At 43.0% G+C, this 18,531-nt stretch overlaps 1 protein-coding gene across 1 annotated transcript; it reads right to left on the bottom strand.

The window, feature by feature from the left end:
- Positions 1-1,317: 1,317 nt before the first annotated feature.
- On the bottom strand, positions 1,318-17,842 carry hectd3 (HECT domain containing 3). Its single transcript, XM_007899938.2, has 22 exons — positions 17,661-17,842; positions 14,808-15,131; positions 13,726-13,886; positions 12,348-12,440; positions 11,649-11,784; positions 11,407-11,522; positions 10,685-10,798; positions 10,046-10,128; positions 9,478-9,643; positions 9,077-9,158; positions 8,760-8,942; positions 8,169-8,221; positions 7,698-7,762; positions 6,723-6,826; positions 6,338-6,457; positions 5,906-5,995; positions 5,093-5,299; positions 4,476-4,605; positions 4,215-4,289; positions 3,449-3,530; positions 2,927-2,998; positions 1,318-2,558 (listed from the first exon to the last, which is right to left on the bottom strand). The coding sequence occupies exons 2-22, from the start codon at positions 15,123-15,125 to the stop codon at positions 2,474-2,476; spliced, it is 2,535 nt and encodes an 844-aa protein (XP_007898129.1). The 5' UTR covers positions 15,126-15,131; positions 17,661-17,842; the 3' UTR covers positions 1,318-2,473.
- Between the last annotated feature and the right edge of the window lie 689 nt (positions 17,843-18,531).

Below are 18,531 nucleotides of genomic sequence, written 5' to 3'. Positions count from 1 at the left end.
CTTTGTTACCAACGGCAGACAATAAAATCTGTTTTTAAGCAGTCTGAAGCAAGTACCTATGTACTTAGTCCACACACAAATACTGTGGATCATGACATTTGAGCTCCAAGGTACTCCATAAGTGAAGCAGTTAAAGCTGAATAAACCAACTACGCTGATGTCATATTAAGAGACAAAGCCTTTGGGGTTGCAAGCCACCTTTTCAAGGTGGGGAAAAGAGAATTTTATACTCAAGGTAAACTCTCTGATTAATGGAACTTGTTTTCATAAACTTGGTTCCCCTTGAACCAGATGCGCTTCCTCTTAAAGAGATGCAAGATGAAGCTGCTTCTGCTCTTTACCAGACCCATTTTATGCCAAAAAATACACAGTAAATCCTGTGACATGCTTTGGGACATCCTCCTGCCATGAAAGCCTCTATTCTAAATGCAAGGATTATTATTATTATAACATAAACCTCAGAAAAGCGCCATTGTAATTCTTAATACCACAATATGTGATGCACTTACAATGAGCCATCAGGGGAAGCCCTACATTAATTGCTTTGTGGCCTCTCAGATTCAAAACGTAGTGACCCTAAATAAAACTGCAGAAACTGGCTTATACTGACAGTCTTAAGGCCCCATATACATCTTAAAAACACATCATACCAACTACCAACAAATAGCTTCCAGATGTACCTATGTCATTTAACCTCTCAGGATTGTTTGTTTTCAGCAACTCTCGTCTTATTGTGAATCTGTGGGTCTTTGTTACGCCAAATCTCACATTCTGATTTAGATGTTATTACAGTACATACATTGCTCAGCTCAAATGACATCCTTCACTTATTGCTACCTGAAGCAGAGGTCAGCAAGGATAAAATGAGCACAGGATGTGATTTACATTAGAACAGACGAGAATCTACAGCACAGAAGCAGTCCGTTCGGCCCAACTGGTCTCTGCCGGTGTTTATGCTCCACATGAGCCCCTCCCGCCCTTCCTCAACTAAGCCTTCAAGCAGAACCTTCTATCAGATGATGTTATGAAACCAATAGCATATTTTCTCAGTCACATTCCCATTACTGCTCCTCTATGGCACCTTACACTTCAACAGAAATGTAAGGACAGGGATCATCACCTCCAGACGAGTAGAGATGAGGTCTCCACCAATTGCAGTGCTCCATCTAGTGGTCTTACTGTCAGCAAAAAAACACCCAGCGATGCAATCCAAGTGTTCAAATGGCAGTGGAACAATCAGACTGGGACTCTCTTCTCTAAATGGTAGTAACTAGTTCACCATTGCATTCACAATTAAGAGGACCACCACAAAACTAGTGAGGTTTTATAAATTGTTTTATTTTCATCTGGTGTTTTCACAGAAATGGCTCTGTGTATATTTAACACAAATGTATAAGACTATATAGTGTTTGTATAGCTGTATGATTAAGGACTTTTTTTCTTTACAAACAAGAGTGAACCCACAACCAGTGCAAAATCAAATCTCTTGTGGGTCATAAAGCACCTCTACACCTGAATGCACCAAATAGCAATGCTAGACTGCACTGCGTACTGTGCCAGAAATAAAATTTAAATCAAGTATTTTTTCTGGGGTACGAGAAGACTCATAGCACAGCCCAGAAAATGCAAGTTTATTGCTTCTGGGGTATGATATTTGCACAACTTCAATCAAGTCCATTCTTATGAATACAGCACAATATCACTTGAAGCATGCTTGCATTAATCGGAAATACGAAGCTGTAAAGATAAGTGTCTTCCCCCTGCCCCCATCCCTCTCAGTGAAACACAACATGAAGCATATGTACACTGATAGTAACCACTCAATAATGTCGGTATAAATGTAATTTCAATTAATTATTTCCTTCCCATTCCACCCACTCACTGCATGCTTTTTGGCCACACAATCTTCTCTTCAGGAGGTGCCAATATATCTGTAACCAGCTGCTCAGAGCTGCCAGGACAATCTGGCCCACATTCCCCTCCCTGGTGAGAATTGTTTGACCTAAGAACTTTACTAAAAAGTGGCATAGCCCAAGAATGTTAACTTGCTGTACAGGATCAGCAGCTCTGAAGGAAAAGATAAAGGGGGCGTAGGGTATGACTCTCTCTTATTAAGCACTTGGATCTGAAATGCAATATACACATATTTTTATTTTGAATTGGAAACGTTGAATGGCTGTAATTATATCACCCAAGAATTAGCAAAAGATGGGAAAGATAACACGAGACCTCTCTCAATCCTATAACGTTTCGCCCACAAAGTACAATCACTACACTTTATAGTATATTCAGCGATACGCTTTGCGACATCTTGAAGACGTGATAAGGCGTTATATCAAATTCAATGATTATTTATTATTTTTATTATAATAACTGGCATTTGCAAAAAAATAAATCAGCAGTAAGTAGGCATGACTTTTCAGTCGGTTTCATTGTCATTTTTTTGACAAAAGATGTTAGTAGATGACAAACATTACTCCTCCCAGGGCACCATGTCTGTGTCTATAGCCACGCAGTTGTAGGCTGCATATCGCAGTTTTTCTTCACAGAGTTTTGCACTGCAGAATGAGAATAAAGAATAAGTACATTGAGAAGGAAGTTTACATTCTGTGGGTCTAATACCTTTAAACAGCAGAGAGCTGGATATTGAAAGGTCATGAAGAAAATAGGATCAAAGCATTTGAAATATGGTTCTACTATCAGATCATTATGATACCGTGGAAAGCTAGATATACCAATGATTTAATAAACAGCTGAGTTTGAAACTGGAATTGCTGGGAGAAACACCAAGGTAAAGATATATATATTTAGGTCTTTGAAGAAGGTTCTGGAGGACTGACAGAAACTGTAAAACCTTTCTCCAAAACCAGTCAGCCTGTTTGGAAGTAAGGAAAGAAAGACGAGGTTGTAAATATCAACATCTAACCTGGAATAGTTCGGTAGAAATAACGTACTGGAACACGTAGAGGATTCTGGGAGAGCGTCTGTCTTCTCTGATCTGTCAAAAGCAAATGTAAATTGCCACATGATTCAGTGAGAAATACCACATCCTTCCACTTATCTTCCAATTTCAAGGCACCCAACTTTGTTCACGGGAATCAGTCTTGAACCTGCAGCTTACTATCCCACCCATTTTTCCTCTTTGGTATTTCCTTGTGCAACATGTCACTTTACAACAGTGGAACTGCAGACCCGCTCCTTGGCTTCACCAATGCTGCTCTGTTATTTTCTTTCTAAGATTCAGATTAAAACCACTCTATGGTACAACTGCAATTATGTTCCAGGGAATGGAACTACACTATGTGGGTTAGAGCAGGTACAAAATTCAAGATGCAGCATTTATTTTGTGCTCCATTTAAGGATTAAGCAAAGGACTCTTACCATCCCCTGTTTAGTAAGTGTTGTGCATTAGCAAGTTAATTGCTATTTAAAATCCTCAAACACTTACCCGGATTTATCTGGGTAAATAAATATAGGGGCAGGAAGCCTGCTTCGGCCCGTGACAAACCTCAGAAATCGACTGCGATCCTCTGAAATATAAATCAGAAATAATTACCCTCCAAAAATTACCCTCTAACCTGAAACAATAAAAACAACGAGCAAAGAGCGGTTATGTGGTTGAAGTAACAGCTATAAATATCACAAAGCACAGGCCCATCTAACAGGTTTATTACAAAAATCACTGGAATTCGATCATTTCTGAGGCAACTGAAGTGAAATGTACTGTAGTGGTTGATAGTATCTTTGCTCTTTTTGCAAGGGGTGGGGGTTGAACTGAAATAGTTCTAAGCTGGTGCCTGAGTTGTAAGTGCTGATAACTCTATAGAATGTGAATACATAAATCAAGTCAGGAAGATGTATTCCTACAATTTCTATGTCAATTTTTTGCCATACTGAATAGAAAAGTTCACTAATGTTTTAAATCCATTTAATTTTGAGCCCAGCAAAGTTTAGATGTCTACTTGACACAGTTCAAGTGGCATTAATATTTGCCTCAGAAGAGTTCTGTATATTTTGATATCACAGTCCATTAATACTCCAATACCTTCTGCCACATTGAATGTCAGGAGGTAGGTTACACAATAGCTTAGAAATTTGGAATGGCTAAAAGTACCCCTATCCACTAAATTGATGCTATCTTCAGATCAAATATGCCTCAATCCAAGGTTTAGCATTGGTTAATCTGGTTTAATGTGTGTGGTAATGTCACTTACCATTAGTAAAATTCGTCAGTGCTTCCCAAAGATATTTAACTCGAGTGTCAGACTGCTCCAGGTCTTCAAAGCGAGCTGAAAACAATGAATAACAACAACTGACAAGAGTTAACTACACAATGTTGATGAACTTTACTTTGGCAAGAAAGTTACCCCGGTCATTAGGAATTTCAATTGAAAAATGTACTTTCCAGTAAAATTGGCAGCGATTGCTGTAGAACTTAGATCATAAGCAGCTGCTCAATGAACACGCAGACTTACTTAAACGTTTGAGGGCTTCCACTGAAATCTCCGGGTCACCACATACTTTCTTCTCCAGCTCCTGCCAGGTCAGCAAGTCGAGCACTGCCTGAGGTACCACCTTCAGCAAGCCGGCTCTCATCCCCTGAATCTGCGGCAGGTAAACAGAAAATTGAAACACAATACCAAGGTTACCAGAGCTATATACACACCATACAGTTTCAAATCAAACATTGTACCTATTGACATTTCAAAAAGTATTCATTTGATAAGAATAATGATGTTCCATCCTGTTGTAAAGTGTTAAAAGAATAAAAGGAAATGTATTTTTTTTTGCTTCGGTTCAGTAGTTTAGACATATTCCATGAACCACCCTCAGTACTGATTGCACTATCCAGCAAGTGGGAAGAATGACAATCACAACCCGTGCAGCAGGCTCTCTCTCTGACAGGGAGTTAGGGAGCTCAACTCAGCCATTGTTAGCAACTACATGAGCGGGAGTTTAACGTTGTCGTGGCATATGCACCTGCCAGCTTGGCTTTCAACAGACATACATTTATGGATCTCATCCCTTACCCCCACCTCTTGTTCAGACACACAATTCCTTTTAACCAAACAATGTCGGGACCCCATATTACCTGATCTTTGCTCTCTTCCAGTCTTACTTTCTGTACAAGCCGAATGAACTCCTTACGATCTTCATACTGAACTATGGCGTTGCTGCCATCTGGAATTAGGTCCACTACAGAATGGTCACTGAGTACAGTCGTGTATGTCAGTTCATTCCCAAATTTAAACTCGTATGTCTCCTTGTCCATTGTTTCCATCGCTTCCAAGAGCTTCACCTGCAAGCCAGGAATGGGATAGTTTAAATAGAAATTTGTTCTCAAAGGTGAAAGTCTACTGTACTCTTGGTTTATTTTGTTTAAATGAAATTAGCAATTCCAGGATTGCCATTTTTAGTGATATGAATCACAGATATTGTAATTCTGTCATGAACAATCTGCTAGTTTAACGTAAGAAATTTACAGCACTTGTACTCTTGCGACTGTGTTAGAATCACCAACTGCAGCATCAGCAGTCTGAGCAGCCAGGTACACATTCCTACCCATCTACAGCCTGACAGCAACAAATGGTACATCACTGTAAGGGAGCTGGAAACACTCTCACAAATAGTTAAGGTCAAGAATTTCTTGATTTAATCAAGTTAAAAATAACTTATTTATCCTCCCCCATCAACTTGATTAAGATTCCAGTAATTTTCCCAAGTGATTCGCGTCATATCCTTAACAGTATTTGTTGGCAGGCTTTGAGATTGTGGGAGGTATCACAAGCCCGAGTCTGTAGAGTGAGAACCCTAACTGATTCTCTCCCCCCACCCACCCCACTCAATTTATTCCTTTAATTAAAAGGATTTCCAGGCATGTATAAAAATAACCAATAATACTCACTAGAACGGAGTCGACTGCAGGAAAGTCCTTGGACCATCTCACCTCCTCCCCTGCCAGTTGTTTCCACACTATACCAGGTAGAGCCAGCACCTGTTAAACATACACAATGTGCTTTTGTCCTTGTAGGAAAATTAAGATAAGAAATGACCAAACTCTGCATACATTCCCTCATCATTTCCCTCCCTTAGTTGAACATGAAAATTTCCTTAATGCCACCAAGGATTATTATTATTATTATGGTGAACATTTATCTTCCCTTTACGCTTTACCATTCCATAATTGATAGTGCCTCATTTCCAGAACTCTATCAAAATGAGACTTCCTGCAGGATGTAATGGATAAGAGTTTGGGGTGGGCAGAATATATCCTTGGAGTGATAAATTATGGTTCCTCATGCTCTCAATTCTACGGATTAAAAAGAAAATCAGTTACCAAAAGTTCTCGTCCTCGCAATGCAGCCCCCATCAACTGTCCGATCCACTCGTATTTGGCAAACTCTCTGCACGATGGATTTGGGACGTACATGTCCCGGGCTTCTCCAGTGCTGTTACCCTGGAAGGGGATTGAAAGGAGAGTCAGTGAAGCCTTTTCCAGTTAGAATATTGTACCACATTCAACATCCTGGCCAAGCTCACAGATGAAAATGATCATTTGGGTGAAATATAAAACAACTGATACTACAAAAGAAACTGTACCCCTGAATGAGTTGGTGTCTGTGCCTTGGGCCATTCTCCCAACGTGAAAGGCACTATGCACACATATACAAATGTCATTTGTTGTTGTCTACTAGGGATGCCTGGCCACCTTTTCAACATACCTGATTAGACGTGCGGACAAAAAATGGCAAAGGTACAGGACTCTCTGCAGAACTCGGACATAGTTCTTCAGAGATGTCAGAGAGGCTGTCTCGGAATCCACCACCTGGTGATAGGGTAAAGAAAGTTGGAATAAATTAAATGAGTTTATATCATTAACTATAAATCCTAAATCCACCCAACCCTTTCCACCACTTCCTACCTCACAAACACCTAAATCATGGGGTATGAGCAATGATAACAGCAGTATGACAATACAAAACGCGGATAAAATTTGATGGTACTTGTCCTTATAGATTTGGACATTAGATTTTTGGAAAGTCTTTACCTCAATTTCTCACTAATGTGCTGCCGGCTGTTCAATCATGAACAATGCTTTGGATTATATGGACCCACCTGGCTTTCCCAGATACATATCCTCTATGAGTCACTTCAACTCCAGAGACCCTTCTTACCACACCAAAAGAATGATGCTTTGTTTAAGAGATAGCACCCAAACAAGTGAAGGGCTGAGTGGATCCAATGGGATTCAAATGTTCCAAGAACTTTATGATCTAAAGTCTCGTGCTGATTTCAAGTTCAGTGTTCAAATGTTTGAACTAATTGTGATGTGAGGTGGGAAGGACATCCACCGGATAAGGTTAATCATGGTCAATCTGGCAGGTGAAACAGTAGCAGCTATCTTCTGGCTTCCCTTGACCTGCTTTCCTCTCGACTCTCTTCCTCCTCCTCGCTCCCTCCCTTCCCTCCCCTCACCCTGACCATTTCCCCCCTCCTCTCTCCCTCCCTTCCCTCCCCTCACCCTGACCATTTCCCCCCCTGCTGCTCGGTCATGACCCAACTGTGCAGCGCCTTGGGACGTCCTCCTGACGTGAAAGGCGCTCTATAAATGGAATCTTGTTGTTGTTGTTGTTGTTGTTTCCTACTAAGCGAAAAAGTTTAATACAATATTACCAATTCACAAACAATAAGCTTACCTTGGTCGATGATTCCTTCCGATATAAATTTGCATTCCCACCATTGATCATAGCGTGCTGGCCACCTACAGATAAGAAATATTACAGATATACAAGATCATTATTGTAGCAGGCCCATCTCCCAGAGTGGGAGAAACCAAAGAGGGAGAGAGAGAGAAAAATAAGTGATGGGAAGTGTGAATATATTTTTAACAAATACAAGTCAAATGCAGGCTAACTTTGATTACAATAAGTGTGAGAAAAAATGAAGCCAAAAATATTGATGAGCTTTATGATTATAGAGTGTCTATATGAGGAAACAAATATTGATTTTATAAGCAGCAACTCATTACAATGCACAATTAGCCACTGTTACCATGGGAAAATGACTATTCAAGAAAAACAACTAATGCATTTAACTATTAATCACTGATCAGTGCTATTCACATTGTCAGCCTGGTGCTCAGTACTTTTTCCTGTTTCCAACATTACCTGTAGTCCAAGGGTTTCTCATACTTATCTGAAGGCTTCAAACCTTCAAACATCTGAAAAAAAAATACAATGATTGACATGGAATTTTAACTTTGTTTCTCAAAGTATGCATTCCTTTTCACAACAATTGAAATTTATGGGATAAGCTCTCAAACCAAATATGTTATCAAACTCTAAACATGTCTCCACACACAGAAGCAAGCAGGACACAGATAGGATAACAATCAGGAACATACCGACAGACACGTGATGTAAGCTAGCACCGACTCTGTCACCAGAGCTGGGACCAGCTAACTCAACACAGACAATGGCATCACCTGGAAGCTCTAGAAAGCAGCTAACAATAACAGCCAACCAAGCCAAAGCAAACTAGAAAATAAAAGTATTTGCAGGTATTAGATAGTTATGCGAAAATAATATTTTTGGAAGTTAGACGGTAGCTTGGAAGGATTAACTGACCACTGCGGTTTGGAACTTCTAATGTTACTAACCAGCTGTCTCAACTGCTTAACAGAAGTCTCAATTTTTAAACTGTCAGAAATCCTGTACCTAATTTAAAAAAGTGCTTTAGATTATTTAAGGTGGACACACCTGCGTGAACACAGCACTCTTGTTAGTGGAGTCAAGGGAAGGGTTGTTTCGGTGCTCCATGGCCACTCTGCGATTGATGTAGAGTTTGGGCATGAAGTTGGGCTTGCTGGTTTCTGAGTCTTTCAGACTCTGAGCGATGAGGGCTGTGCGGCGCTTTGACAGCAGGAGGAACTGCTTAATATACTGAAAAAAACACACAAAATAAAATTTGTTTAGCAATTTGTAGGTTCATCGAATTAGTCACATGGGGGGTGGTGGGGATGTTGTAAAGAAACAATGCACTCCCTCACGGCCAGCAAATTATTGAAATGGCTCACCTTCACGTGACTGAATGTTCCAACTGTGTGATCCCAGGCTGGCACCAGATGGTGAAGCAGATTGTCCAGGATCTTAAGAAATCTTAAAAAAAATATTAAAATGTTTAAATGGTCAATCTAGACTTGGGAGTCCAATGATCTTACTTGGAGCTAGAGCCAACAACCCTCTGACTCGAGGCGAGAATGCTTCCAAGCAACTGAGCAAGCTAACATATATCTAATGAGGTTTCCTTGCATTCCGAAATGGATATAATGAATGAGTAGTGGTTATTTGTGAGGTTTTCTGCAACAGGTGAATTTCTATCACTATTTCAATTACTAATACAAAGCTTTGTAAATTAATTGTTGAAAAAAAATGAATATGCATTCTTATTTAAGGAATCTGGAATGTAAATCCCAACCTGTGAATCACCACTGCCCTCCTGTACAGCACATCTGGTTCATTGCCCTCGAGGCGTGGATAACGAACCAGGTTTGTTGCTTGAAACATATCCACGTTTAACCCCAAATCTCTTTCTCTGGAAGATTTTATCTTGAGACCATGAATTCGTACATCTATACCTCCATCTGTTAACAAAAAGTGAAGACAAAGAAGTGCACCCATTTCATATAATCTAGATATTATTGCACTTCATGTAAAACAATGGTGCGAGCTGCCACCATGCATTTTCTGCCAATCTCTCTTATCGAAAGTGCACAGAAGGTCTGTTCCTTAGCCCCATCATATGTTGGTTGTCTCCTCTTCCCCACCAAGTTAGTAGTAGTTCGCCAACAAATACAGTCACTGCAATTAACGATAAATCCTGTGAAACACTTTTTGACCACAAAATACAGTCAATTCACAGTATATTCTGTGAAGCGCTTTGAAACATCTCAAAGACATGATAAGGCTCTAAATCAAATGCAAGGATTATTATTATTATCTTCCTGACGTGAAAGGTGCTAAATCAAATGCATTGGATGACTTACCCACACATTCCATAATGCGTACTTCAATGATAGGAATGTGCACCATCATGTCTTCTAGAACACAGAGGTCACCGACTAAAGTCCTGGAATAGAAAACAATGTTCCAGCTGTTAAGACAATCGCAACAAGTGTTCTGTGGTTTCCAATTTGTTATTGCTGTGAAACCTCAGCAGTCCACTCTGATAACATTTTGCAGGCGAATGAACTAGCGAGCCAAAACTGAAAAAGACACAAGATCTCTAAAATAGAAGATAGGATATTACAATTAAAATCTACTATTCTCTTACTTAGCATAATCCCATGAGATAAGAGATATGTGGATAAAATACAATAAACTTGTGTACAAAGAGACAATAGCAATACTATAACGAGTGATAAGATATAATACATGAAAGTTACAATAACTATATTATTGCAACAAACAGCAAAAACTATCTGACAAAGAGATTACCAAAAGGACAACAAAATAGAGAAGCACACAGGGTCAGGACAGGAAGTTAATGCTTTAATCAGGAATATTTCTCAGTAATACTGAAAAAATGACTAGAATTTTACTTACTCTAATAGAACAGTTTTTTAAAGAAAGGCTAGTGGGACTTTCTCTTCCGACGTGCATTAAAACCCAAGGTCATTACTTACTCATCAACAATTAGGTCAGTCAGCTTTTTCAAATTCTCTCGGTCACCACCATACACATGGACTTTTTTCGGCATGTAATTGTCATCTGTTGCATCTACTGTAAGAAAAAGCTTTCTGCAAAGGATAAAGTAGTTAATTTAGTTAATTACACTACTAGACTACACTTTCATCTCAGAATGTCCAAATATGGCCAAATTTATTAAGCTGAATATTTTCTCTCAAGATGTGGAGAAAAAGTCGCATATGAATAAATTAACATTAAGTTCATGTCCTCATTTGGCAAGAATTCTTCAAATTCTATAATGAGAAATACATTTCTTGTATTATCTGGTAGGAAGGGCATTTTCTGCGTTTTTTTTTTAAAAAATCGACATTGGTACTGACACAGGTAAGTACCATCATGTGGAGTCCTGAGCTCAGTGGTTAGAGCACTCGCTTCGCCCACAAATACACAGTCAATTCATTTTACAGCATATTGTGTGAAGCGCTTTGTGACGTCTAGAAGACGTGAAAAGTGCTATTTCAAATGCAAGGATTATTATTATTATTTTCTCCTGGAAATGATACAAGTTCCTGACATATTGAATATCTGCTTAAGTACTGGTTCTGACCTGTATAAAGGAGGTTTATCAATCCAGTTGTGGATTGAAGTGACCAATTTATTTATTTTTTTCTTGAGGGATTCCACAAGAGGGCAATTTAAGGGGCGAATGTCGTCTTACTTTACGATGGTGCCTTTCTTCATGTACAATCGAATCCAGTGGTGGCCCTGGTTCCCCTCACTCTCCCAGAAGGTGTCATTGTCTCCATCCGTCAAACACCATACGTTGGCTTCATCCTGTTAAGTAAAACAAATGTTTGGGGAAAAAACAGTTTCATTTCAAGTACTGTAGTTGCAAGTAAGAAAAGAGAACTGTTGAATTGGCAACATAGCTTACTTCTGAAAGTAATGTGAATAACTTACAGAGAAAGAGGAGACATCAACGCTGTCTACTAAATGCTTGACACTGCCCAAGTTTTCGTCTTCCTTCCCTATGCGATCATAGAAGTAATGCACCAAGTCTTCATCACATTCAAAAGTCCAAGTGGGAGGAACATACCTGCATTCAACAAGAGATATAATAGTCAAAACCTCAATCAATTACCAGGGTGCTACGAATCTTTCAACTTAAGCAAAGCTCTTAGAAGACCCAGCACACACGTTTGGCCAAATGGCCTTCTTCTGTGTTGTAAATTTCTATGGTTCTAAAAATTTCTGGGAGGAGGACATTTCAGAGGAGCTTCAATTCAGTGTGGCAAAAATACCATTTGCCCTTCAGCAAAAGTGTTCATTTCATCCTTTGCATTTCTCATTATTCTCCTTTCTAGGGTTTCCCCAGACACCAGGAGATCTGCAAGAGACAGCTGAAGTTCTTCTTTCTCTTCGGACAAGCCGTCAATCTCTTCTCAGCAATTCTTCATATCAGCACAATCAGCATGGTGAGATCCAAAGCTCAGCATTTAAGGTCTCACAATAAAATCTATCACTCACAGTGCAGATCTCTTTTCCACCATTCTAAAACACGGAATCACCAAAAATGTACTTTATTTTACTATCTCACTTCCATTACTTGTTATACAGAGATAAATGAAATTGACACAAAATTAAAAACCACAATCCCACCTGAGCTTCTGTACCGCATCCTGATCCCTGTCAGCCACTTTAGGTTTAGCACCGAGATGTAATGAATATTGCACATCAACCACCTGCTCCCACCTAAATCAAAAATATAGACACCTCTGGTCATATTGGTTATCATGGAGTTCAGTATTTAGTGAATGTATAAGATTCCTCTTGCGATGGTGGTAATGGATACAAAGAAAACCTCACAACACACACAGAGTACAAACAACGGTACTCATTTTCTACCACTAGATGTCATTATTGTGCTTAATACAGTAAGAAAGGTCTATCTGTCACATTTATCTTTTTCACAAGCGTACAAAAAATGTTCATTGGCTTATCTCCCTCTTCACCCAATTGTAGTGGAAAACTAATAAAAATCTGATCACTGTATCAGACAAAAAGCAATAGTAGAGAAAGAGAACAGGAAGATTTCAAAAATAATTCAGTTACAAAAGGTCACAGATTAAATACTTCCTTAAATGCATCTGGATTGTAACATGCTCTCTAAATTGTGGGGTAGATTTAATTAGCTTGCACATTCACACTTCATCATTTGTTAGCCTCTAAACTCACACTACACATCCAGGAAATTCTGTGAAGGCTTTGTGACTTTTCAATGCCGTGATATAATAATAATAATAATAATAATCCTTGCATTTGATATAGCGCTTTTCACGTCGGGAGGACGTCCCAAAGCGCTTCACAGAATATACTGTAAAGTGAATTGACTGTATATTTGTGGGCGAACGCGGCAGCCAATTGCGCACAGCAATGTCCCACAAACACTCGTAGATTGAAAATGACCAATTTATTATTGTTTTTGGTTTTGGAGGGATTATTATTAGGCTCTGTGTGGAGTAAGGAAACTTGCCCAAGGTTTCGCCCTCTGCCTGGAATTGAACTCAGGTCTCTCGCTTGCAAAGCGAGTGCTCTAACCACTGAGCTACAGGACTCCACAAGATGCAATATCAAATGCAAGGATTATTATTATTCACAAAAGTGCAGAGGAAGAATGTTGATCATAATTCTGTCATTTTTAATATGCCTAGTGATACTAATGGTACAAAAAAATTAAGTGTTGGTAAATGAAACACTCCCATTTTAGCATCAAAATCAACATCTGGTCAGATACATCACAACATCCACTCTACCCAAATTACATGCCTCAGCCCCTCTCCTCTATTGTGTGAAGTTTTATATTTTCCATGTCAGTCATTAAGTAACACCTCTGAGTGACATTGCCATATAAAGGGTATGAACCTACACTTATTAAGGAAGTGGACTGAACATTTCACATAGGACCCTTACAGCTACCAGCCAGAAAACTTTAATCCCAGAGCCGAGCACCTGTGATTATAGAAAACAGTTAGTCTACCTTTTACAGGGTTTGTAATCATAGCCAAAAAGCTGTTGCTGTCTTTGTAGTCTTTCAGGTGTTTCCACTGGGACCAGACGTTCACCTCCTTCAGGCTGTTTACACAGAAGAATCCAGCCCTCTGTACTCTCACAGCTGCTGTTGTACTCTTGGATTTGTTCCTAAGGAAATAAAACAGTTAATTCCTGATTAAACTGATGGGAATGTTTACCTCCAGCCCCCTCCTACCACACATACCCACAGACTGAAAAGTAAAATAAGGGTTGTTTCAACCAAATTCTTATTGGAGATACAAAACTAACCAGAACGCATTTGACCCTCTTTTTCAGAATATACAGTAACAGCTGATGTGAGGATTGTCATATTTGTCTAGTGGATGGTGCTGTGGTGATGGGCAAAGGTTAAGGCATATTGCTGGTTCAGATTAGGGGTTACACCCTGCCTTGTATCTGTGCCATACATGACTTGTACGAGACCCTAAAACTGACCCTAAGTACTAAAAGAAATGTTGAATTTCCTGCTCCTGAGATGCATCAACAACAACAAATTACATTTGTATAGCACTTTTCACGTCAGGAGGCCCTCAACTTAATAAGCAGTAAAACAACTGCAATCAAGTGTGAACTCTCACAACTGACCTCCGGATACTTTTCTATTTGCGAGTGACGTGTCCCCACAATTTTCAGAGCTTCCTAATGGTTCAGCACATTTATTTACATTTATTTATTGAGTGTAGCAGATTCATACAGACCAGTGCAGCCCTAACTTCAGTCCATTGATCAGTCAGCAACAGAAATCCAGTCTACTCATTGGTTCATTGCCATGTCCACCAGCAAAATGGTGTTAGTTTCATGCCTTTTGACCGTTTACATTAATATTGACAGCCACTGACACCACAAAANGTTACTAAATTAATGAAAATATTCTAAAATAAACAGTTCATCAAACAATACAAGAGAGCTGAAGCGATTTCAGTTGGAATCAACTGCTTTATAGTCATTTCCAATTGATTACCAGAAAATTTTATGTTAGGGTTAAGGATACATCAGAATTAAAATACATTTTATACTTATGATCCTTACCCGATTTAGCTTTACCCAGAGGCCGTGGGTATTGCAGTATTCTTCCCCAGTGGCTTTAATACAGGTTCCTCGCTTTGACTCAATGTCAAAGAGTTTCTTGCGTTGAAGTTGGGAGGCAAGTTGCCAGACTGAAACAATGTACTGAGATCGCCCTGGAGGAGCGTTTGAAAAGGTGGAGTCCTTCCAAAACTTGTACAAGACCTCTTTGGGGACATAACACAGTGCTTCTGGTAAAGACTTGCTGTTCCTGAAGCAATCAATACACTCGATCAGAAACCTGATTCTTCCCAGGGTATAGTGAGGATTTTCAGGATTCATTCTGGTCTGAAATTGACAAAATGCATACAATGTTCTAATTTCTAAGGATTATTTTCCCCTCCTGAAGACTTCAATTCTAATTTTCAGTTTTAAACAACAATTTCATAACACAAGAAGAATCTATGTGAAGTAATAGGAATAACGAAAAATATTTTCATATCATCAATTGCTATAATTGCAACTTTTATCATACACATGCCATCCTATAGCAATTTGTGCATTTACTGGTCTGCCTGCCGCAGGATAACAACAATAATAATCCTTGCATTTGACATAGTGCCTTATCACGTCTTTGAGACGTCACAAAGCGCTTCACAGGATACACTGTAAAGTGAATACTTTGTGGTGAAACCCGGCAGCCAATTGTGCACAGCAGTGTCTCACAAACAGTCATGGATTGAGTGACCAAATTATTACTTTTTTTTAAATTGATTTTTGTTTTGAAGGGGTTACTGCCTCAGGAAAAGCGATCCGCCAATCAACTAACAACTGGGTTCCTACTTACTGCTCGGTAAACAGAGGTATGTGGAGTAAGGCAACATGTCCAACGTTTCACCTGCCAGGGAATTGGATCCAGGTCCTCTCACTTTCGAGACGAGTGCTCTAACCACTAAGTTACAGAACTCCACAGAGCCACGGACCTCCAGTGTAAACGGTATAACTGAATCGTAGCAGCCTGCTATCTGCTAACATGCAAGAAAAACTCTTTATCTGTACAAATTATACAAAGTACACAACAGGGTTGAGGCTGTGACAAGAGCAGGAACATTGATTGTTAAGGCCTTAGACGAATGACACCAGTAGACCGGAGCTTCGCTCTCTCGGGTTACACAATGATCTGAACCCCGATCCTGTCTGCAATCTGCAGCGTTGCGTGCGCGTCTCCGTCCAGCGGAGAGCTAAGTTACTCGCATATATAACGGTATGCAGTGAGGGAGGTGCAGATTGAGCCCAGGCTCCACACTGCACAGCAGCAGTTCACAGTCTTCTTCCTTGCACTTCCACTTCGATGCCAATATTTCCGCCCACAAATTCCCTTTACAGTACATCCTGTGAAACGCTTTTGAGTCGTCTCGACGACGTGATAAGGCCCTACGTAAGGCACCTCACTCCCCAACCCACCACCCGGTCAGCGCCGCCGCTCGACTGGCACCGGCTCCTGCTCGTCCCCTCGCACCCCCCCCCCCCGCCCACCATCTACACCCCAAAACTCTGGAACCCCTCCCCCCACCCCAACCCCTCCCCCCACCCCAACCCCTCCGCCTTGCCCCCTCTCTCCTCTCCCCCAAGTCCCGCCTGAAGCCTTTCCTGCTTGAACTGTGCTCACGGCCACCTCCTCCCCTCCCCCCCCACCTCCGGCTGGGAGTCAGGCTCCATGGTTGAGCGCTCTGAGGCGCCGCCCTGCCTGGCGGGCGCTGCGCGAGTTGCAGTTGCGCCTCCGCACCTCAGGCGCTGACACCATCAGCATCCAAGGCTGCACTCTCCACCTCTCAAAGCCAGTCAGGAACCTCGGCGTTTTGTTCGACCCTGAGCTGTCCTTTCGCCCTCACAACCGCACTACAACTGGCACCGCCTTCCATCACCTCCGGAACATCGCCAGACTACGGCACTACCTCACCCCTCACGCGGCTGAAACCCTGGTTCACGCCTTTGTCACCTCAAGGCTGGACTATGGGAACTCTCTCCTCGCCGGCCTTCCCGGCCTTCCCTCCACACTGCAGGTCATTCAGAACTCTGCAGCTCGTGTACTGTCCCACACCAGGCTTCGCGATCACATCACTCCCACCCTCGCTCGCCTCCACTGGCTCCCCATCCCCCAGAGGATTGATTTCAAGATCCTCATCCTCACCTACAAGGCCATTCACGGCCTCGCTCCCTCCTACCTCTCCAACCTACTATCCCCCACCTACCTGCCCGTACCCTCCGTTCCTCTGGCTCCGGTCTGCTCCACATCCTCCGCCCCAATCGCCCTACCATCGGTGGTCGGCCTTCAGCCTCTCAGCCCCGAGGCTCTGGAACTCCATCCCCAGTGCCTTCGCCGCTTCCTCCCTTTCCTCCTTCAAGGCCGGTCTCAAGACCTTTCTCTTTGACCTTCAGCCTTCAGCTCCGCTCTCGCCTCTCTACCCCTCCTCGCTCCCTCCCTCCCCTCCCCTCACCCTGACCATTCCCCCCCTCCTCGCTCCCTCCCTCCCCTCCCCTCACCCTGACCATTTCCCCCCCAATGCTCGGGTCCTGACCCAACTGTACAGCGCTTTGGGACGTCCTCCTGACGTGAAAGGCGCTTTATAAATGGAATCTTGTTGTTGTTGTTGTTGTTGTATCCCATCAATGCCGGGATTACAGTCACCATTGGTAGTTCATCAGGTTTTGCTGCTATATTTGCAGAGGAATGAATGGTCAGAGAGTCGGGCGGTCGGTCAGTCACCTCTCCGTGTGGGCAGAGGAGGCTCTTGACGAACGTGTCTCGTCTGTGCCGGCGGTCGGGGTCCCTGAAGCAGATCGGTTCCCCCACACACACACACACACACCACTAACCTCCTGGCGGGGGCGGGGCCTTTTGTTTTCCCGTCACAAAGTCGGAGCCCTGGAGCCGACTGGGCCGCTCCCCTGTCAGACTCGCGTCAAAATACCCTTTGATTCCCGTTGTTGTTTTGCCCCCCGACACCCGCCTCGAGCCCTGTCCCGGCCGCTGCCCCGCATTCCCCCCCCGGCCACAGGCCGCAGTCGATCCTCTTCCTGAAGAGGCGGGAGGTGGCGGTGGCGGTGCGTGAGGGGGCGGCGCGGGGAGGGGGGGGGAGGCTGTCACGTAAGAGGTTGTGGACTCGTGATCTGAAAACGCCCAACGTTCATTGGCTGAGCCGAGCCGAGGCGCGCGGCGTGGGACGTCACCGGGGTGACGGTTGGTCTGACAGGGCGAGGGGGCGGGGCGGGGGAGGTGACGGTTGGTGTGACAGGGCGAGGGGGGCGGGGCGGGGGAGGTGACGGTTGGTGTGACAGGGCGCGAGGGGGGCGGGGCGGGGGAGGTGACGGTTGGTGTGACAGGGCGAGGGGGGCGGGGCGGGGGAGGTGACGGTTGGTCTGACAGGGCGCGAGGGGGCGGGGCGGGGGAGGTGACGGTTGGTGTGACGGGGCGGGGGGGCGGGGAGGTGACGGTTGGTGTGACAGGGCGCGGGGGGCGGGGCGGGGGAGGTGACGGTTGGTGTGACAGGGCGAGGGGGGCGGGGCGGGGGAGGTGACGGTTGGTGTGACAGGGCGGGGGGGCGGGGCGGGGAGGTGACGGTTGGTGTGACAGGACGCGAGGGGGGCGGGGCGGGGGAGGTGACGGTTGGTGTGACAGGGCGAGGGGGCGGGGCGGGGGAGGTGACGGTTGGTGTGACAGGGCGAGGGGGGCGGGGCGGGGGAGGTG

Source organism: Callorhinchus milii, unplaced genomic scaffold (assembly GCF_018977255.1).
Source record: "Callorhinchus milii isolate IMCB2004 unplaced genomic scaffold, IMCB_Cmil_1.0 Scaffold5, whole genome shotgun sequence".
NCBI lineage: Eukaryota > Metazoa > Chordata > Chondrichthyes > Chimaeriformes > Callorhinchidae > Callorhinchus > Callorhinchus milii.
Note: the sequence above shows the minus strand (reverse complement) of the source record. Positions and strands in the feature narration are given on the sequence as shown.

What these genes read in the sequence shown, in the direction of transcription:
- hectd3 (XM_007899938.2), bottom strand. Translation starts at nt 15,125, where the DNA reads ATGAATCCTGAAAATCCTCACTATACCCTGGGAAGAATCAGGTTTCTG. An exon ending in AGGGCAGTGGTGATTCACAG is followed by an intron (nt 9,159 to 9,477) that starts GTTGGGATTTAC and finishes ATTTTTTTTAAG; the next exon opens with ATTTCTTAAGATCCTGGACA. An exon ending in CTGCAGTCGACTCCGTTCTA is followed by an intron (nt 5,300 to 5,905) that starts GTGAGTATTATT and finishes CCTGGCTTGCAG; the next exon opens with GTGAAGCTCTTGGAAGCGAT.